This window comes from Neodiprion virginianus, chromosome 5 (genome assembly GCF_021901495.1).
Source record: "Neodiprion virginianus isolate iyNeoVirg1 chromosome 5, iyNeoVirg1.1, whole genome shotgun sequence".
NCBI lineage: Eukaryota > Metazoa > Arthropoda > Insecta > Hymenoptera > Diprionidae > Neodiprion > Neodiprion virginianus.
In genome coordinates, this window is record NC_060881.1 from 21,164,342 (window position 1) to 21,187,803 (window position 23,462).

Genomic DNA, 23,462 nt, shown 5'->3' on the forward strand with positions numbered 1-23,462 from the left:
TATGCCTACATCGCTGTCTATTTCCTCGGGCTGGTAAGAGCCAATCATGGCGTTCATCCATCGCTCGTACTTCGTGAGAAACTCGCATCCGCTGTCAAAGAGTTTCTTGAACGGCATCATACGGTCCACTATCTTCTTTCGTTCTGGGTATTGCGTTGTTTCCCAACCGAATGACACCTCCTCCTCGTTAAACCGGTCTATCTTCTCCATTGCCGCAATCAGCTTGTTCTCTAGATTCTGCGCTTTCTTCTGATAACGGTGAATGTCCTCTATATCATTCCAGTACTGCAGCTCTTCAGCCTGTTTGGCATACTGCGCCAGTTCGTCAGTGAATTTCTGATACCGAGCTGTAAAACGAACGCATTTTAACCGCAAATTGAAACCCAGAGCAGCAGTGCCCACTCACCTTTCAAAGTTTCCTGGAACTCTACGATCTTCAACTCTACCATCGCCTTGTGATCCTCGAATATGATCGGCATCGTGTGGTACCAATGAAACGTCTTGTTGTTATTTTGTATTTCATCATTGGTGAGGATCCAGTAATCCGATAGAAACAATATGTACTCCATTATTTCATGCAGCTTGGCCTCCACCTGAACTATCGTGACTTCTTCAGCCCTGAGCATAAATTCTTTCAATTCCATCAGAGCGGATGTGTTGGCCGGCTGACTCAGGCCCCGATCCGCGATCGCCTGCTGCGCCTGGTTCACCCTAGAGCCCAAAATGAAATTGGCAAGAGTTCAGTTTACCACCTTGCTACTACTCACGATGTACAAATAGCCTGGTAGTCTCTGACCATCCGGTTTATCAGTGCGTTCTTGAATGCATTCACGTTCCCGTTTATGACGTTAAGGCATTCCTTTCTCGAGACTTCAAAAAGCCCCATGAATATCGTCGGCTCATTGGCAGCCGTGATGTTGAACGCCAGCTTGTGATACTTTGCTATCAGCTCAGCGTAGTCAGTGAAGGTTTTAGTTTCATCGTTAAGAAAGGCGTTGACCTGCTCCGATTCCTTGTCGTTGAAGAGGTGCTCGTACCTGAGAACCCAGAGGCTCATTACATACTGAAAAACTTCGTCAATGTGGAGCAAGTGCCGCACTTTTCAAAGTCCGCCAATCTCGTCTGAGGCTCTACTCGCTGCTCCTCGATCAGGGCTGAAATTTGCTTCTTGTAGACGGCAACTTGCACGGGTGATACTTTCGGCTGCAAAGGTAATGTGCACTTTTTACACATCTTTCAATTTTGTAATTTACCGCGTGAAAAAACTTAATCCTGAACCTTCAAGAAGGCGGGTGGTCCGCTCCAGTCCAAGTACAGTTGTGTTTCCAGTCGCGGAAAGCCTGATACCGCTTGCAACATTGCGTCCAGCAAGCTCGAAAGAACCTCGACGAAATACTTGCAAGGTGGATCAAATACACATTCCCTGTTCTTGATTGTCACTCGCAAAACAAAACCGGGATTTCGGTACTGCAATGCACGCATGACAAACTTGATTAAGACATTTTCTAGATGATGATACATCCGGATTTCTGGCACCTACACCAATTCCAAAAATGTAATTCATGTACTGGGACATTGTCTGTCTACAGATAGCCAGCAGTTGGGATTCCATGAATTTATAAACGCAGTCGTAGAACCTTTTAAATTTCTTCCTCTGGAGCGGACTTGGCACGATGTGCTTTCTGTCATTCTTCAGGGTGATATGGAAGTAAAATTCAAATTTGAATACATCATGACGAAATTTTGACTTAATTCATCAATACTGAAATCTACGTACCATCAGAAATATATTCTGTATATCGCTAAACCAACTGTACTTTAGGTAATCTCTGGACCTCTCTATCTGCTGCGTCAGCAGCGTTTGGAAGGCGATCAAGTCCCAGCTCTTCTGCTGTCCCTCGATCACACTGATGTCGATCAAATGGAAGTCCCTGCCAGTGGGAAAGTCGGTAAATCGATAGATTTTGGTAAGTTGTTGCAGTGGCTGAAGGATACTTACACGTAACAGTGAATCCAGACCTCGAGCATTTGGCGAACGCAAGTATGTATCAGGTACAAGTCTCTTTCGATGACCAATTGGTGTTTGTGGTACTGCTCAATATAATTTTCCGGCAACTCGATTTGTTCCTTAAATACAAATTACCAATGGAATAACGGTAAACAACAAATAGTTTTGAAACAAACCTTTTCATCCTGGGATCCTTCTCGATCATGAAAATCCTTGAGGACAAATTCGACGATCGATCTCTTTACAGCTAAAAGAAAATCGTCCTTGATTTCCTTGACCAACTTATCCCGCACCTCGTATCCCCAAAGTGTCTTTGGCACTAGTAACGATATGTTGTCTAGTATTTTGCTCTCCAGAGGAGCGACATGTATAGCGTCAACGCCGTTTCGTATGTAGTAGTAATATCTGTTCACTTCCCTGTCCCCCTTCAAGTCTACGTCAATTCTCGGCAAATCCGGCTTGACAACCGTACCGACGAAATACCTCCTGAATTCTTCCCTCGATACCCTCTGTTTAGCTGCTGACAAGTCATCTCTAGTAATAATTACACGTCTACGTCTTTTTTTCACCCCATGAATCGATTTCGCAGAGGGAGGTAAACCAGTTCCACATTCCTGAAACAAATAACAGTTTTGAAAAACCGTTTCCTTGTATTTTCAACTGTATGTGGAAATTATTCATACCCTAAGATGAGTATTTGGTGCAGTACAAGACTGAGAATTTGCATTCTCGCTACCATCGCCAAGCATGACGGGTCCAGGATAAAGTGCAAATTATTTTTAAGGTCAATTAATGTGATTGACGAAAGACGCTGTTACTGTCTTTTCGCCGTTTCACCGCTACGTCAACACAACGTTTTATTTTCCTGGATTACTACAAATTAAAAGTTTTTACATTTTTGGCCTTTCAAACGCAAACAGTAATCGCGCAATTGCTTGACAGCTTGCGAGTTGGCCTACAACAACGAATCGGTGGCGCTTTCTGTTCAACGAAAGGTTAAGTACTCCACGAGTTCATTTGCGAACAACCGATATTCGCTACAATTTCTCCAGCGCACTGAACACCGTATCAGGGTTTGAATGCTGAGTCTCTACGTTACCAGCCGTCAGTACCGCGCTTTACAAAGTTTCTATAAGGTGACGCCACTAAATACGTGAACTCTGTGTACGACCAAATTCCCGATTACGCTTTTACCGAGGTAACAAGCAAAGAGAAGAAAGAACATGATTTGCCGCATACGTTGAACGAAGACTTGTATTTCGTTTAATTTTTTTTCCGACGAAACATACGTATATTATTAATTTTTTTATTCCTTTCAGAATACATTATATTACACATATGTGTTATACATACGTCATCATACATGCGTTGCACTGTCGATGTCACATTTCTTATTCTCTATATATCACATTTCATAACTCTGTTCATGTATTTTTCGTTTTTCATCTCTTTTCTTTAAGCATTTTCTTTTCCTGTTTTACGAGTTGTTATCATTATTTTTTTTTTTATAAAATAGCATACCGTTATTTAGCATGTGCACATACGTACACATATGTATTACTTGTATAATATACTTTCAAATTTTATTCCTTCTTGTTATATAATACATGTTTATAAGTATACTATGGTAGTTTTTTTCAATTATTATTGTTATTTCTATGGTTAACGTCGATCATATGGTGTGGGTATTTGTACGCTGCAGCTCGTACATAATATACGGCATAATATAAGGAGGATGGTAATCAACTGACTTTCTTCTTTATTTCACATTAAGCGAATTATACGCTCGTAATCTTGATCATCATAATATGTTATACCGATGTATCATACATATGTATGTCATGGATATTTTGTCGAATGATAAATTAATAATTAATGAAAACAAGAAGAATCATAAAGAGACAAGAAGTAAAGCGAGTAGCAAAAAATTAAAATACACTATTACGTCACAGACATACAAAAATGTTTCTTTTTCTTCGCAAATCTATGACACAGCATACATAGGCATACAAACAACTAGACTGTCATCGTAACATGTTCATGTATTGTACAATAGTTAGTAATAATTCTATATGATACGCTTTCATAATAGGACGGGTGGTTTCTGCGTACTTAAGAGCACCCTGTTAAACTTTCAGCTTCGCGGTTTCTGTTTTGTTTTACACCTTCTTACATTGCACATAATTTCAAAAAATTATCATTTCTGTCGCGTTTCTAATGATATAGGACGTATTCAGTAAATAGTTACACGGACGTTTGCTGCCTAATCAACGTCATTTAGACGTTGTATCTCGCTTTTCTGGTTATGGCTGTAATTCGACGCCTGAAAAGTGTCTAATTTTGGACGCACTTCAGACGTCTTAAGCATATCGACGCCTAAATTACGCCTAAGAGACGCTCATCGAAAAAATGACTGAGAACAACTCCTAAAGGTCAGACGTTTAGAAATAAGACGACTCACTATCAGATATCTTTACAAACAAGATTACAAACCACGAATTTCTTGGACGTCTTTGCGTTGGTTGTCTGGGGTAGCTGTACAAATTACACGTAATATCCGTTGTACATATACAATTATGTGCGCATGCGCGCGGCTGAAGTCGTACAGAAACTTTACGAATTTAATGATATTATAGATACAATTACGGTTAAGACATTTTTTGTGAAAAGGATAATTATGTTTACCTAAGATAAATACCTATAAGTTTAAAGTCTACATTGTTACATCTCTCCATGTTTCACAGTTCAATGCAATATATTACACAGATATAGGTATACGGAACATTGACTGCAATATTCTTTCAATTACATACTGATTACCAATTATGTTTTATACGGTAATGAAACTTTATTGAATTTCGTATTTCTTTTTTTTTTCAAATTCAAATATATTCTCTGCAGCCTCACGCACGGATCCAAACATTTATATTATACAGGCACTTTAATAGCTATTAGATATATTATGTACATAAATTTGTACATACAAGGTGCCCCATTTCGAATTAGCCATTGAAATAGTTCGGTACTAAAGGAGACGTAAATAAATTGTTCGGATCAAAATTGAAAAATTTCGAGGGAACTGCCAAAAATAAGTATTCGAAAAATCAAGCTTTACGCTAGAAAATCGTAACGTAATATTTACTGGTTCAAGAAGAGTTGAAATGTTGAAATTTGAAAATATTCGACTGCTTTGATGAAAACCTTCGATTATGAGAGGGTAGAAAAGAAATATTTTGTTTAAACACAAAACCATTTGATATTTCTTCTACGTCACGTACCTTGCAAAATATCTTGACGCGTTTTTTAATATAGGACACCCGGTAAATGAATAGGATAGGAGATTTTTCGTACAATTATATACATATATAGTAGATATTACATGGATATTCGATCGTAAAAACGTTGATATAGTAGATATTAGGTATTATTATATTACATACTATCTATTATTACATATATATAATATACGTATAGCACAGGTATAATTGCATAATACATCCGTTTATGCGTACACAAATATGTATACATATAAACATATGTACGTATCCCCAAATATATATATATATATATATAGTCTAGGGTAGTCCTTGAAAAGGTCATTTTTAAATTTCGACCGGCTCGCCCCCGAAATCGGCTCCAGATAATTGAAAAATAATTGCCTATCTTTTACAGATTTTTATCTCAACTTTAACCCGTATCTCAAAAAGGGTGGATTCCATTCAACCCTTTCAGGGGCACATCAAATCTACTAAACGGATTTAGTTTGAACTGGGTATGGGGGGGGTTTCTTCGGTCACTGATTACAAATCTGAACTTGATATTACGAAATTCAAAATGGTGGACCTAATATGGCAATATCAAGTGACTTTTGGGGTTTGGTCCACCATATTGGATCTGCCGCTTTGAATTGTCAAATTTTGAGTTCAGATTCGTAATCAGCGACCCAAAAGATCCCCGTATACCAAACTTCATCTAAGTCCGTTCGGTCGATTTCATGTGCCCCTGAAATGGTTGAATGGGGAAATCCACCCTCTTGGGGGCACGGGTTAAAGTTGAAATAAGAATCTGAAAAAATTAAGGAATTATTTCTTAATTATGTGGTGCCGATTCGTGGGGCGACTCGGTTGAAATTGAAAAATAAACTTCTCAAAGACCACCCTAATATATACACACATATACACGGTGTATACATTTTAACACATAGTAAATTAACAGATAACTATAATTATCGCTAGTCGGGCTTGTCTTAAATTTTTTTTGTCTCCTTCATTCGATTACTTCTCTTTATATATTATCATTCGCCAAAGTTTCTGGAAGTTGGGAATTTTTATACACATCATAAGCTATCATGACTACTTATTTTGTTCACTTGAAAAATCTTAGATACATCTTATACACAGTGTATCCTTGTGTTTATATGGTATTAAAACAAGGCCGCTATACGTATTATACATATATTATAAGTGTACAATCATTTATTACTTATAACTTGAAAAAATCACATAACGTTATACGATATATATATATATATATATACATATATGTATGTATGTATTATATATATTACATGTATAATATAGGTATTTGATATTCAAGGTAACACAGCTACGCATATAAATTTATTTTATATCCTATACGTAGATATACAATATTATATATAATGTAGGTACATGTATAATAGCGAGAAAACAGAGAATAGAGAGAAACAGAGGAAAATTGTAAATTTGATTCCTACGCGTAAATAAGAGTTGGTACATATACCTATAAACATATACACACATATACGTATTTCTGTTTAAACATACATTTAATATCCAAGTAGTAACGAAAGTCATTGCGCATAATTATAAATGTACAGTGTACATGTATTACTATATTGTATTAGGATGTAGGTAAAACGAAGCTGCTTATGCTGTCTGAAATTCAATAGAAATGGTGAATCATTAGTAATATCTGGGAGTTGGAGAGTCCCCCGTCACTCTCCAACTTCCAAATATTATTATGACTAACGAAGCTGCTTAATTACCACACGTACGTGGTATACAGGTTATAATATTTTAATATACATATATTTCGGTAAATAATGCGTATCATGTTATACGAATATATTGTGCATTCGATATTTTATAAAACGTACAATGTACACACACGTAGCTGTATGCGTTTAGGATAAGTATATATAAATTATACCCAAACAATGCGAGGGCGTTATAAAGACATCTATTTATCGGACGTCTTGATTACGCGAGCGGATAAAATTTCATGAATCGTCTTTCGTACACTTTCAAAATTACTCCATGCGGAATTTTTTTTTCTTCTAGTAACGATTTTTTTTTTTTTTTTTTAGTGTCTTCACGTTTTCGAATTCACCACCGTCGTCTTCGAGACTACTCGTAAAGTTTTTTAATACGTCTGTAATGCCGAAACGCCAGTTGCCTGGGTAGGTAGATATAGGTATAGGTATACACGCGTTTAATCGTTATATAATTGTACACATCGTGTGATTTATTATATGTGTATATATATATATACGGCTACCTCTCACTATTATGTCTTCCTTTACTTTTTACTTACGTATATATATATATAATATATATATATATACTTCTTCAAAATATATTACTTTATATATACATATATATATATATATGATAGGTACAAAATCTTACACATCAACGTGCATTATTATACAATTATTGATTATACATGCTATACAAATATATTATATAGTATGTATAATCAATATTTGCATTATTATATATTAATTTTTTTTTCTCTTCAATAACACATTCTTCTACTTAGATATCAATGCATAATATAAATCGTGAAAATTGATATGTCTTTGTAAGTTTGTGATCACGTGAATATTAATTAATTGATAAACTAATGATGATGATATTAATATGCCGATCTGTCAACAGCAACAGGCAAGTGATCGTAATGAATCGTGACAATATATTATCAATATTCCATGATCGTTAACATGTGTAGAGTATTACTACAGTGATATTGTGTTTAATTATTTTGAAAATAGTTTCATTTTTCAAATTTCTTCGTTATTATTGTTGTTATTATTACTACCGTCTGGTCATTTGTTATCGTTTTATTACTACATCGCGTATACACGGTTACGTTATACATATTGTTGTTATTATATTTTAATTATTATAATCGTTATTGCGGTCGTGATTTTATTATCGCTGAAATGTATATCGTGGATTGGTATTGCAAAAAGGAATTTTCGCCCAAGACTTCTTTTCAGACAAGCTGTGGCTGCATGATCAGAAAAATAAGGAACCAAAGTAAATAAATGATGTTTAAGATTGAATTATAAAATTTCGTTTTCGGTTTCTCTTCTTATTTTTTTTTTTTTCTTTTTTTATCAGCTCTTTGCGCGTAGTGAACAATCTTACATGACGATGAGCGGATTCCACGCCCGCGGCGAAAAATTATAGATGTAACCAGATAATAAATTGGTTATATATATACATATATATATATATATATATATATATATATATATATATATATGTACTTTCTAAATGACGTAATATTTAGCACATAGAAACATGTAGCCGGTAAGTTTATGACGATGCGCGAAGTATAAGAATTTTAGAAAATCGCATAAAAGAAAAGTTTTTTTCTTTTTATTAGTTTGTTCCATGTATTACTTCCCTTTAATTTTACCGATTCATCGGCATTTACTTTTACATTACGCGCATCGATGTACATTACGTACACACCGAAGAGAATTGATAGAAATAAAAAAAAAACACGGATGTCTTACACGTAATCGCAACAGCATTAACAGTGCTTCCATAATTGAGACACGCCGCTTGATTACACGGCTCAATGAATACCAATATTATATTTACTCACGCAACGTTTTTGATTCCGTCAATATTGCAATTAGACGCATGATCCGCGTTACGGACAAAAGGAAATAGAAAGAATTTTTTTATATTGCATTGAACGTACACGATACTGCATTTTTTTCTACCACCTGGGCCTTTGTTTTCAGTTCATCGAACTGATAGACCAAAAAAAAAACACCAAGATAAAACAACAATCATTTTGCAAGCGTGCAAATGAACAATGGCTCAATTCATCAAGTGAAAATAAAAAAAGAAAGATGCAACGATTAAATATGAGCAGACCTGTGAAAAAAATGTTTCGTTTTATAATTTTTAATATCCTGCTTTTCTGTTTTCATGTTACTGCACGTTACGGATATTTCGAAGAACAAGAAATCTGGACAAATATTTCTCATCAATTGATGCTTTACATAAAACTTGAGTTATTTACAGTCGTTTTTTCTATGTACAAGTGCAGTGAAATAAAAAACAAATCACGCCGTATATCTTCTGTATTAAATAACACAAGTATGATAGTAAAGATGCAAAAAAGATATGTGTAATACCGTACATACACGATTCTTGAAGAGGAAGACCAAAAATAGATTGAACAAATATCATCATTTCGATTTTAACGTTCAACATGAACTGCGATACACGTGAAACAGATAAAGATATACATATGCACACAAAAAAAAATATATATATATACATACATGCACATAGATATATCGACATAAATATTGTGCACTGTATGTATGCAATATACATATAATACAATACACATTACATGTATGCATAACATGTTATCTTACGTAATACGCAATTATTATTAAATAATTAAAAGGGTAAACTCGCGACGAACATTGTCTCTATGAGTGGCGGGGCAGGAACAAGATCCTCAAGTTTTAGGTAAAAAATCCTCTGCAAGCCCTGCACCGAGAGGCTTCTAAGCTCAGGCAATTTTCCTAAAAGACGCGAAAAGTAATGGGCCTTACGCTGGGCCTCTGCGTTATACGTAACGTGATCCCTTAGCGAGGCTATTATTTTCATCTGCAACTGTTCCACCTTGTGCGGCTCTTTCAGACCGTGTCTCTCTGCAAAGAAAACGGTAACCCAAATTAATTTCTTTCTCTTCTCTCCTGTGTCACTATAATTTCGGCGAATGAGAAAATTTGCGGTCAATGTATGTTGCACGAGTTCGGGTTCGGTTGTGGCACTCGGAGAAACCTGCAAGCATGCAGACGACGTGTTCCGTGTTTCGATTCAGCGGTTATTACGATCTGTGCCACATGATTTTCAGGTGTACACTGCCAGACACATGAGCATATGGGATCATCGAGTGCCACTCAAGTTGGGCGAGTCGGCACGCGATGTGGTCTCGAATAAAGTATGGATAAGGCTAGTCAGTCAGTCAGTCAGTCAATCAATCTGCCATCCAGGCTGTCCGCGCGGTTGTTTTGTTGCTCGAGGAGTATCGAGACTTCTCGTTCTTAAACTCACCGGTGACGAGCGTCAGAGCGCAGAGGCAAGAAAATGCGCTGATATCGACGTCGAGACTGTGCAGACCTTGGCAGAAGTCGAGAATACCGTGGAGCCAGTCGCCGAAGCTCCTCTGGCACTGGGCTCTGGCCAAAACAACGCCATTGCAGAAGGTCAGCTGGGTCGCGTCCGATTTCGTCCTGTAGGCAAGCCGCAGAACGAAAAGCTCCAGGCTTGCTGACTGGAACAGCAACTCCTGCACAAGGAAACCGTAATTACAGTCCTACATCGCGTGTGCCTCCATGAGGGTGAAACGCCTTCGATACCCCAGTCGGAAGCCTCTGCGTGCAGCTCGCACTCTTACTCATACGTTTTTCCATTTTTTACTTCCTTATTTCGAGCATCGGATATCACCACCCTGTCTCCGTTGCTTGAACGCGACCTTTTATAGAATTCAGGGGGGCTATTGATCCTCCTTACAGCGCTTCGGGCTGCTTTACCAATTTACTACGAGCTAATGGCTTCTCTGCGCCAACGCTTCATCAACAATTGAGATTTCTAACCTGTTTGGAACTTTAGTTTAATAGGATTTCACTGTTTCGTGGTCAAATTTGTCATCAGTGACCCTGATAAATTGTAAGAAATATCTGCCTGTGAAAACTACTTCAGATTCGACCCCTGTTCTGCAAGGTTCGAAGACTTCCGATCACCTGGTGACCATTACTCATCTTATACCCGACAGTGATAGAACAATGATCACCTGCTGACCATAATTAACTCAACTGATAGTAGTTGAAAGATGACTGACCACAGGATAATCATCAAAAACATGTCATTCATATCCATGCACCATAGGATTGGACACCCTCTTGAGACCATCACTTGGCTGATCGCAGAAAGCTAACACTAGTTACTTGATATAAGCACTGCTGATCTCTTTAAGCTCTCTTAAGGTCATAGTGTCGGTTCAAGAATAATTACACACTTTTGTTTCTACTCCCAAACGAAAATTGACCTTGAGGGTTGAAACAACACGTGGTGTATGATCTCACCTGATCTTCCCTGGCGAGTTCCGTGAATCCTGGTATTTTGTCGGCAAAATTACGTATGACGTCAACAGAGGTGGTAAGTAGTCCATAGAACTGTTGAATTTTCTCAGCTTCTGTAACCGGAAGTTCAGCCGGTCCCGGCTCGCGGTACTGGGAGTAGTCTAGGTTGGAAAGATCCGGGGTTGTGTCAAGGTGTGCCCTAACCAGGGCTGTGATCATGGAGACGGGCGGACTAGGGGGCGATTCCTGGGGCGACTTAGGTTTCGAGGGAAGCCGACCGCGCCGGCCCTTGAGGTCGTCTGTCCTGACGACCTGCGGATCGGAGATTGCGGTGAGCGAAACCTGTCGAGCGAAAAATGGCGGCGGATCGCTTACCTCCTTAACCATCCCAACCATCAGGCACTTCTGGAATCTGCAAAACTGGCACCGATTCCGCCGGCGCTTATCCACCGGACAGGCCTTCTCAGCCAGGCACACGTACTTCGAACCCTTCTGCACCGTCCGCTTGAAGAAACCCTTGCACCCCTCGCATGTTCGCACCCCGTAGTGTTGACAGGCTGCCGTGTCGCCACAGACTGCGCATAGCTGACTTGGACTCGGTGGGGCCCGTTCACCTGTACCCGGTGAGGCTGATCCCACGGATCCCGAACCCCCTCGTGGCTTTGGTGACTCGTTACTGCTGCTTGGATACAGAACCATTGATTAATCGCTGTTTTTATCAAGAACATACACCGTTCAGGGAAAAAAGCAAAAAGGAGCACTGTCACTGATCAAAATCCTACTATTCAATTGGACTTTTTGTTAGTAGAACCATTTGACTATTAAGCATTTGCGTTGACTATTCGTAAATAGTTGAGTTGATCATTCCATACAGTAGATGTTGTATGCTTTTTACACACGCAGGGATAATTATTTTCGATCTATAGTTGATCAAACTACGCTTGACAGTGTATCACGAAATCTTTACAACTTCCAGTTAGATTGCAGCCTTTTTTACTAGACGGTTCTCTCAGTATGCTTTTTTGGGTTGACGTTTATCAGGTCCAGATGAGGACGCCGGAGTAAATCTTCAGGAATGCAAATGGTATGTACTAGAGTAATTGTCAAGTAGTTCCATTAAACAGAGTACCTCGGGTCAGAATTGATTCATATGCATTGTAAATACTACTGTCTAACAAATGGTTAAAATCACTTTTCATACTGAATCGCGCCTAACTAGGACCTGCGGTGTTCCAATTTTTTAGGTATGTAGATTGAAGTCAGCTGTTCCATAACACAGACTTGACGTGGCACTGAACAGAGTTTTCCTCATCACAACCTTGATATTTTACTTATGAAGAATGCTGACTAGGTCCGGAACAAACAAAACCATGGATTCCAAAATCGTGAACGCCTGGATAAATCTTGGCAATACTCGAACGTTGATTACACTTTTCGAAAAAGTTGCCTGACAGTAACGTTGTCGGGATTTGGTGTCGACACCAAGTCTAAAAGCTCTAGCAAGTCTCTATCGGATCCAGGAATCATTGCTAGTACCAATAAATATCGACGTTTTACGTACCTAGTGGACTCTGACCGCTGAAGAGGAAGTGCCGCTCGTCCTTGCCTGGGTGTGACAGTGGCCGCAGTGTGAAGGTCGATAGGAACGGTCGAAGGCGGAGGCACGGGGGTTGTGGCAGGCGAACTGTACACCATGGGCATGGGTGAGTACTGAGACTCCTGGGGAACGGGGGTCGGAGTTGGAGGCGGTTCGGGTTGGTAGTAGGCCTGATGGTGGTGATGGTGGCTGTAGGTGACGGCGGCCTGGTACTCGGGGTATGGGCCGGTGGGGTAGACCTGGCTGCTGTAGCAATCCTCGTCCATCTTGATCCCCAGGCCCTGGAGCTCCTGCCTCGTGTATCGCTGGACGGTGTAGGTCTCCTGGAAGCTGGGAAGCGGGGTTGGACTGAAACCGATAAAGGAATTGGGCTCTTCACGGGTTTCGATTCCGCGCCCATTTCGCCCGTTGCTATCTTCCACTCATACTGACCTCAGCGAGTCCGCCTGCACGTCGCCCGGTATCAACTGGGGGTGCGAATTCGCGCTGTGTGACTCCGTCGAGACCGTTCCCTGGTGCGTCTGGCTGCCCAAACTTAGTTCCGGGAACGGGTCAAGATCTTCTGACAAATTACCGCCCTCTATTGGGTCCGCGTATGGCGCCGTTAGGAGATCCGCGAAACTGCTACATCCGAAGGGGCTCTGTAATATTTGAATACTTTCTTTCTCTCGTTCACCATCATGACCACTTGATCTCGGTACTTCAGCAGTTCAACATTGGAGGGAAAATTATATATATAGCTACGGTATAGATCAAGTGATACTTTCGACGAACCTCGAAAGTTGAGTCAGGTTGAGTTATGTGAGGCACATTAATTCACGAAAAGGAGATGTTATAATCGTCCAGTAAAAGTGGACAAAAATGAGTGATAAATGTTGATAATAAATAAAACGTCTACGATCGCTGAGCGGTGCGTTACGCAAGGAATGTTTCAAAGCTGCACGCCTGATTTTTTTAACTGGTGTTCAAAATAATTTAAATTCGTGTATAAACTATTATCACGATTATCATTAACAATTAAGTGTGATCGCGAGACCGAAATTTTCTCTCTGAAGATTAATAGCTCTTAAAGAATACTACTTTCTTAATTTCAAATTGACGCCTCTGTGCAGCGACTGATTTTGTATCCCATTTTAATGATTTCGAATATGCTCAGTATCGACATCCCAACTCTAGGGAATAAATTTATTTCGGACAGTAAATTAACGTCATGCAATCGGTGCGCGTGATATTTCTCAATCTGACCGTCCGAATATTATCGCCTATATCAAATTGGTGAAATCGAGCATTGCCGATGTTCAACGTCCCACGTTTCTCCTTGACGCTTGGATACGATGGCAGACTGAATCGATGATCGGTATCGAAACGAATGATGATGATCACGATTGCGACGAACACCTTTCGGTGTCAAGGATACGTCGGTTAAACAGAATAAATTCGCAAATCTGGTGCTGTGAGATAATGTTTCCTCTCAATCTAATGCCACAATCTTCTTTAAGCAGTAGCTAAGTGCTAAATTTCAAATTCTTAGATGTGTGGAGTTGGTAGTGGATAAGACCTTTTCAAATCCAAAGATATCTAACACTAAAGGTTTTTACTTGAATTCAACATGGGTTTACACTGATTCTCTTGTAGCAACGAAAACTTTCATAGTAAGTATAATCTGACTATATTTACTAATAGTAAAATTCTAGCCACTGCACAAAACTTCGGTTACTCATATTTTCGATAGTCCTATCAGAAAAAAAAACTGTTAACTTTGCACAAAATATTTTGGTTTTTAACGTTACTAACATAACAATTAGCTGTAATTGGTATTCCAATGACGAGAGAATAAAAAAAATTTGTACAGAAGTGTAAGGAAAACATTTTGAAAAATGTATCGATAATGGGTGCAAGAATATTTCTCTTCACAGTTGTTTCAGAAAAAGGCCGAGGAATGTGTGTGAATTGTTTGTTTACTAAATTCCTGAAATCCCTCGAGAATCACGAATAAGTCAGTAAAAATTGTGTGAAAATTTGGTTCCAGAAATAAGAATATTGGAAGCAGTGAAATGAAACAGATTTTCAGGAATTCGAATGCCTAAGACACCGCACATATGTAACCTAACATATGTAACCTAATTACAGCGCAGGTTTGTGAATTGAATTTCATAATCCGAGGTTGTTCAGAGGTGTTATTTAGCGAAAAAGGTGTTTTCCCCATAAAGTAGCACCGAGCAACGTTGTACGACGTCCAATACCAGGGATGGTCGAGTAAAGGTGTGAAGAAATTTGACGTCAGCACATTGGAAACACCGATTTCGTACCTACGGCAGATCATCGAGGACTTTTCAAGTTGTTTCAGATTTCGTCACTAACAGGTCGTTAATCGGGTGTCTCAAACGGCGCGACGGGCCAATGCCGACTGATTGTGGAAGCCGGGGAACCGAAATTCGAAGATTCCCGCTCCGCGTTCTTCGACCCGAAGAGGGGATGGTGGCTGGACACGTGCACCTGGATCGCCTACGAGGAGCTGGTGACTTATCGCCTCAAACCAACTTATGGCAAGGAGGGCGGAGCTCCGAATCACCGCGCTGGCACCGACGCGCAGTTGCGATCCGCAACACGTCTTATAACACGCCTACCCGCCAAAACCTGCTAGCTCTAGCTGTCGTCTCGCGGTCCCCTAGATGCCTCGCGATTGCGATTTTGTCGGGTTTTTTTCCGTTTTTACTTGACGCGGAATCGTACGTGTCAGATCTTGCAACCGGTTTACAATCGCTTACATTTCACTTATCGTCGAAACATCTTTCTTACATTCATTTCACGGCAAAAGACACTGTTGTCTGATGTTGATTGGAATTTTGTAAACTCGACTAGAAGAAATGTTAGAAATTTTGTGCGAGTCAAAATATTCATCATTCAGCTTATACGTGACGGTCATTTTCGTGCACAAGCAAGTTCCGGAATTTCAAAGTTCGGAAAAAACATTGCGGCAGATTGTTATTATTGTTATTATTTTTTTTTTTTTTTGGTTTCTTCTCTTTTACATGAGTTTGATTTGAAATTTTGAGAACCGATTTATCGTATTCATTCAAGAAGTTTGTGACTCAGAAACGGGATAATTCGAGGAGTTTGAACAAAGCTTGAAATTTAGCACAAATCCTGAGCTGCAATTTAAGTTTCGTTTGAATTCTCTAGCGTATTCCTTTCCCGACTTATAGCCTGTTGAAAAGTTGCAAGTGAATAACAAAGAACGTCATGAAAGACGTTGTATCTAAATTCAAAATTTTAAAAACGAGACAAATTTCTAGCATTTTTTCGCCATTGCCGGCAATTATTCTTTCCACGTGCTAGAGACTTTGGACAGATCTCAAAATGTAGATCGACGTTCATTCCTGAGTTAAACTTTGTAACGAAACAATACTAGTATAGTTATTTTCGCGGCAAGTCCCTACGCGAAATTCCTATTTTCTGTGCTACCTCCTGTCAAAAACTACCAAGTAGTCAAGTTGTTGGCAGAGGCAGCGCAGTAACTCGTTTTTGACGAATCAAGGAATTCGTGACTTATTTCCAAACTGAAGAAACAAAAAAACTTGACCTGACAGGCAATTCTTAATAACTAAATCGGAAAATTCTGAATTGGAAGTTTAAAAACTAAAAAAACCAGGTCGTTTGGAGGACGATTTTTGGTTCTTGAACGACAGATTTCCATTCCTACACTGAAACGAATCGTTTTGTTCCGAACAAGCACAACTATGACTGCAAACTGCAGGACGTTGATCTCATTCGCGCGTCAAAACCGGTAAACGAATTCTCCCGGGGAAGAAACAATCGTTGGCCATTTCTTCTTTCTCTCTCTCCTACTGATTCCCCATCCCCCATTGTGCATCACCGGATTTCATCGCGGATTCATATTTCTTTTCTCTTTTCCTTCCCCTTTTCTTCGTCATACATACAAACATTATACGTACAATGTGTGTATGTACGTGTATACTTATGCATTATAGCACAGCGCTAAGGATATTCAATTTGCGGCGGCGGTTCCGCTGCTGGTTGACATTTCCTTCATCGCTCCCTCGGGATCCGGCCGTGTCTCTCGGCCGTCGAGCCGTGACTCGCTTTCTCTCTCACTCTCTCTTTCTCTCTATCTTCTTCCATCCCCATAGCGGCAGCTTAATTTCTACCTATATACGCTATTATATAACCCTCGAATAATTCACGCATTGTCCTCACGATTGGATTTTTACTGACCCGTTTATTATGTATGTACATATCTAAGCTCATGTACATGTTTTATATATTGAGGGGACATGTAATTAGTACGGGGTGAAAGGTGGGAGAAAGAGAGGTACAGATAATTAACTATTCAGGAATTTAAAGCATAAATTTCTGGGGAGAAAAAAAAATATTCGGATCAAAACGACAAGTCAAAAATCAGAAAATTTCCGACACCCAAAATGCGAATATATAATTCACCGTACATCTGGATACTCGATCGATACGCGAGGCTGCAAGTCGCCGAAAAATCGACAAAAACGTTAAATTTGGTATCCGGTTCGCAAACAAGAGGCTGCAGAAGTTGAACGGATCCTGATTCTTGCAATAAAGCAAAAACAGTGATATCGTACGGTACACTCGGAAAAATTTTACTAGTTACAGTAACCAGCAAAATTCAGTGAAACAGGTATCGTTAAAAAAAGTGTTTGAATATTGTTGGAATTACGAAAAACGAGGTACGCCTAACCATTTTGCGCTATTCTCGATCTTTTTTTGCTTATTACAACGCAAGATCGGTTTGTTCGGTTTACTCTACTTTTTTAGTTAAATAAGGCTTTAACGTCAATTTATTGTTGCACAGGCGTTAAATTTTCGCATCAGTTGTACAAGAAAATACATCAACAGTGATCGTAATGATAAAGAATAGTAAGGGATACTAGACTTTCCTAGAATACTTTTTCTAGACTATTTTTCGATTGTGTTAAAAAATGAAAATAGTCAAGGACCTAGCGGTAACCGGAACTAAAAATTTCTCTCAGTATGATATACATTTTTGCGATCGAAAGAAATCTTCACATTGCGGAGAATCTAGATTTTGTGCGAAAAACATTGAATGAACAAAAACTCTACCAACCTGTGTCTGCAGCAGGAGCATACTTGAAGCGACGGTAAATGCTGTGGTGGTTGCCGCAGCGTTGTTGACACCTGCAGCAGGATGTGATTGCACTAGTCGGTTCACTGCAGGAACCGCGTTTGAGGCGGTTATGGCTGCCGAAGGCGCTACCGAATTAACTGGTATAACGTTCGTGGATACGGGGGCGGAAATTTGCCCGGCGTTACACTGCTGAAGAATCGCAGTAGCTTGCTGCTGAACCTGAGACTGTGGCGTTGTTTCCGGCGTCGATTGCTCAACTGCCTCGATTCGACCTATTCCACCAGCTGAAGAAGACAAACACCTCGGATGCTGCAGGCTGCTGTTACTGTTGCTGTTACTGTTCTCACTTTCGCCGATCGGGGAATGCTGCAGCTGCCCTGAAACACAATATTAGAATCTCCATTATTCATCTGTTGGACAATTTTCTCGCAACATTATTCTTCTTACGTCTCGGAAAGATTAAAAATTAATTTACTAGTGGAATTGTTTGACAGATCGAAGAAAAAGGTCAAGTTTTAAGAATTCGACATCGTGAAACAAGCTTTTCTTTATATACTCTTCATCGGTACTTTGGTATTTGAAAATTTTTTGAGGAAAAAATTGTGAAATATTTATACTCAAAAACGATTGTTTTGTTTCTTTCATTTTCACATTTTAGCGCAGGCTTGATAATCGTTGCATCATCGAAATTTGGTGGATTTGAATAAGGTCTAAATTCTTATACTAAAATTAAGCAAGTTAAGCTATGGCGCAAAAACTAAGCACAGACATTCAGATGTACACAATTATATTATAAAGGCATGAGTGAAAAAAGAAAACATTTTTCCACGTCAAACATACAAACTGTACGCTTATATTTAAGAATGTAGGTATATTAGTAATTAAAAACCCACAGTATCTACAGTAGAAGGCCTGACCATGATCGTCCATTGTGGTCATCTCAGACCGATTTCGATTTTGAACGATAAATTAGATGTTACGTCTACCGATGAGTTTCATCTTCTATATTGTGCTTGATCATTATTTTTGTTGAATAAATTTTTCCCGACAAACACACAAATATCAGCCTTTTTTTTAGCAGTTTTTCAACTACAAACACACGAGTACGTTTATCCATGCGTTGTTACGTTCAGCCAATTCGTACACATGTGTTTCTTTTTCGTGGTTTAAGGACGAGACGAAGAAGAGCAACTTGACACTGTTTAACCTGAGATTATACTAACGGCGACTGAAGGCTTGGCAGAATTTCACCGGGCATATATAGGGCCCCGTCATACACCCCAAGGGAGGACTGAAATCATTGGCATTTAAAATACTACCCTGTGTATAGCCGAGCCTCCCCCCTTCCTCCTGTTCCTCATTCCTCAACCCCAACACGGCACAGATTATTATACCCGACTTATATACACACAACAATATGCTCATCCCCCCGACGCGACACCTCGATCGCCACTCTTATATGCACCGTGTGATTATACGCCTTTGTATAACCTGCGTTCAATTTTGTTAAGTGTATTAAGCCCTATGATTAATTATTGATATCGCGAGATCAATTTTAAAATACCGGTGATCGAATTCTGTAGTAAAGTCTGCAATTTTTTTTTTTTTTTTTATCATAAAATAAATAATACAACAGAAAAACGAATTAGATCGACCCCGAAATTTCAGCTGAATTTAGAGCTTTTTTCAAATTCCTGAGTTATATTCGATCGAAAGGTCAGAAATTTTAAGTCCGAAAAATCATTCGCGTTGGAAATTTTCAAGCAGTAATCGCAACAGACAAGAATATTGCTGGAAATCGTTTGACGTGGTTTAACTTGGGAACAGAATTGGGTACAAGAAAAATAGGTACAGACTATGGACAAAGTACGAAATACAGCTTAGCGTTCACAGTGCGATTCGGACATTGTTCGGAACATCTAGCACGACCCAATCATGAGTCGTACCCTCCTCCGGAAAGTAAGGAAAATATTTAAGAATAAAAAATGAATTTCTACTTTGAATGCAAGTAGTTTTTCGAAGCTCAGATTTATAAAAATCGGCCAGATGATTCTTAGCTCTTAACCTGCATCATCCTCACCGACTGGTTTATCGTTCCGATTATTTATATACCATGAATATATTGCAGGAGCAGAGGCTTCTGGTTTCTCTTATCAAAGACCCGATCGGCACTTTATGTATCCCAGCTAGTCCGCACCATCTCTAAAGCTAAATGGAGTGATTTAGTGAACAGGGTGACAGCTGACTGGATCCCGGTGAACCAGGGCGACGTGAACTGAAACCTAACACCATGCCAGGGTGACTGCAGAAGTTAGTGTGGTATAATATTGGGGGCACGAAGGGACGGACAATATCGTCCGATAGAATCAGATAGTCACGGATACCTGATCACGCTCAATTCATTGGATTATATTTAGGCCCGTTACTGTTCATGCCGCCACCCAGATTCTGATGCCGATGCTGTCACAGCTCAGCGCGTACCGGTTCTGCTGTGTGCAACAGAAGGTGATTGCTATTTTTCTTAACTTTGGTCGTTGTTTTTGTTTTTGAATCTCGGGCGCACGGCATGACCATTATTCGCGGTGGCTGAATTACGTTAAGTTAGGTTAGGTTTGGTCAGGTTAGGCTGAAAAATGATAACGTTTCCGATTAAGACCAAATTTTTACCACAGGTGATGACACACTTTCTCTCTCTCTATCTCTCTCTCTGTCTCTCTTTTGGAATGCGGAATTTTTGCAAAATCAAATCCAATACTGGGATGGTAGAATATTTTTTATATGTTTTTCTCTACAGGTGAATCAATGGAACCGTGGATTTAGTGAATATGTAGATAAACTGTCACTCAAACGTTTTCAAAATGTTTCGAATCGACAAATGCAACGATATTCGACCAACCCATAGACAGACATTATCAGCAAGACATCATCGGGCCTAAAAATTATCTGATGCCATTACATCTCTTCTCTTCTCATCTCTACGTATGTAAAACTATACGTTTTTTTGTCTGTTTATCCGTATGCGAGCTAACAACTCCAGAACTACTGAACCGATTTTTATATATATATTTTTTTGTGGATAGCAACAAAGTCCGACCAGATTTTAGGCTATATTTTGTTACAACCAGATCAATAGTTTTAGAGATATAACGACATTTGTAAGCCAAGTCGGAACGGGCTCATACACTTATGCGAACGCTGACTGAAATCTTACATATAGAGGAACGTTACGTTCAAGAGTATCCAAGAGTATCTCGACGAGCTCTACAAAAAAGTCCGTAAAAGCTTATGGCTATATCGAATAGTCTTGTCTTGCCCCGAGAAGCATTTGAAAATATTCGTGATCGGAACCGCAACGGGCTGCTAGTTAAAAATATCGTCGTATGCGGTATTTCGAACTTGTGTATTGCGTGCAGTGTTTCGATTGTTCGGCAAGTCAATTTCTTTCATCCTTTTGTTTCAGTTTGACAGAAGATAGGGTTTCAATTTGTCGGATAGTTGACGAAGTTTAATATTTGAAAATACTCGAAAAAAATACAGCGTGCACTTCTATAGATATCAAAATTTTTTTACAGTGAATCTTCAAAGTTGCATCGAAAAACTATAATCAAACAAACGAGTTTCAAATCTGTGATCACTCTTACACCTGATACTAGAGGAAACATTCTTGTTAATCTAATCCAACCCGATCTAACGTGACCTTACCCAACTCAACCTAATTGGGATAAACGGATGCGCGGGAGTCTGCGATGCCAGTGGGGCAGAAACGTCGGTGCGTTAAAAGCGCGGGGCCCATAATTCCTAGTAGGCGCCACGCGTCACACCCACGGTCAGATTTGGCCACGCCTCTTCACGTGCCAGTGTCAGGTGAACATTGCGTGCTCGAGCATGCATGTAGCTTCCGACATATTCACCACCTATCCGGCTTAGGTGCTGGACTCCAGCGCTGGCGACTCGTTACCGGTTCTCCACCTCTTTTCCGGTTTTCCCTACCCGAGCCTGATGAATCCGCGTTAATGAAGCAGCCTTTGTTGTGCTGCATCGGATCGATTCACGGAATCGACATCTTCGGAATCGAGATGAGAATCGTTCGGGAATCTATTTTGCGAATCCAAGTTTCTATTCGATTCGAACTTTATTCGGCCACGTTGTCCGCACATGTGGGTGAACTCATGTAGGTCAATTCGGTTATTCTTTAATTTTGATCTTGGAAATCTGACGTTGCTGCAACATTCTTACTAATTGTAAGATGCATAACAATATTGCTGGCATTTATATTCAAATCCTGTAACTTCGATGCAACCCTCGCAATAGCATAAAAGCAGAAATATTTTCAACGCAACATTGCATGCAATGAACAAGTTTGCTCAAAAATTGATACAATACTGAGAGAAATTTTTAGTTCCGGTTACCGCTCAGTCCATAACTATTTTCATTTTTTACCACAATCAAAAAATATATTTCTAGGTCCAGAATGGAAATTAGTTTTGTAGCTGTTACCAAAAAATCTAGTATCCGTTACTATTCTTTCTCATTAGGATCACTGTTACTATATTTCCTTGTATAACTGTTGCGAAAATTTAATGCTTGTGCAACAATAAATTGACGTTAAAGCCTTATTTAACAAAAAAAGTAGAGTAAACCGAACAAAATGATTTTCCGTTGCAATTACAAAAAAAGGATCGACGAAAGCGCAAAACGGTTACGCGTACCTCGTTTTTCGTAATTCCAACAATATTCAAACAGTTTTTTTAACGATACTTGTTTTATTGAATTATTCTAGTTACTGTAACAAATGAAATTTTTCTCAGCGAAAGTTGTAAAACGATATTACTATTTTAATGGTGTGAAATAAGTACCTAATACTTCGTATACAACATAGTATGAAATACCATCAAAAGCAGAGGATAAATCTCGCCAATCATTTGAATTTACGACAAAAGCGTTAGTATTCTTCATGCGACCGCTACTGAAACGTTGCTAACGCATTAATCACCCATGTTTTCAACCGCACGTCCGAAGAAAAGAATATTACATACTTCGAGATACTGAGACGGTCACAAATTGGCCCTTGTAACATTGTTGCAAAATGAGCTTCTCCTCGCGACGAAGTTCTCGCTGCTGGAACTGTGCAAATTATAAATAGAAAAAAAAAAAAAATAAAGAAGTCCGAGTCTGTGAAGAAGTGAAGACTCTTGTCTCTCACGCTTCTAATCCAACAAGCTGCAACATCGCGCCTTTGAGTCAGCCGTTCGAAGGCCGATCATCGACGAACTTCCATCACAGCTCGGCGGCTCGATGCGGTGGTAAAAAGGAGTCGGTTTTCGCCTCTTCGCTG

General features: G+C 39.3%; 1 protein-coding gene across 3 annotated transcripts in view; it reads right to left on the minus strand.

Moving 5' to 3' along the window:
* Positions 1 to 8,516: 8,516 nt before the first annotated feature.
* LOC124304838 (nuclear receptor subfamily 4 group A member 2) overlaps positions 8,517 to 23,462 on the minus strand; it is a 39,325-nt gene continuing 24,379 nt past the window's right edge. For 2 of the 3 annotated variants that reach the window (XM_046763536.1, XM_046763534.1), the window contains exons 2-8: positions 18,107 to 18,504; positions 13,423 to 13,631; positions 12,955 to 13,338; positions 11,769 to 12,072; positions 11,397 to 11,705; positions 10,366 to 10,600; positions 8,517 to 9,959 (exon numbers count right to left, since the gene is read on the minus strand). In XM_046763536.1, the coding sequence (XP_046619492.1) occupies positions 9,703 to 9,959; positions 10,366 to 10,600; positions 11,397 to 11,705; positions 11,769 to 12,072; positions 12,955 to 13,338; positions 13,423 to 13,631; positions 18,107 to 18,504 (2,096 nt within the window). In that variant the 3' untranslated portion in view covers positions 8,517 to 9,702. The remainder of the gene's footprint in view (positions 9,960 to 10,365; positions 10,601 to 11,396; positions 11,706 to 11,768; positions 12,073 to 12,954; positions 13,339 to 13,422; positions 13,632 to 18,106; positions 18,505 to 23,462) is intronic. The other variant, XM_046763535.1, reaches the window with a different exon arrangement.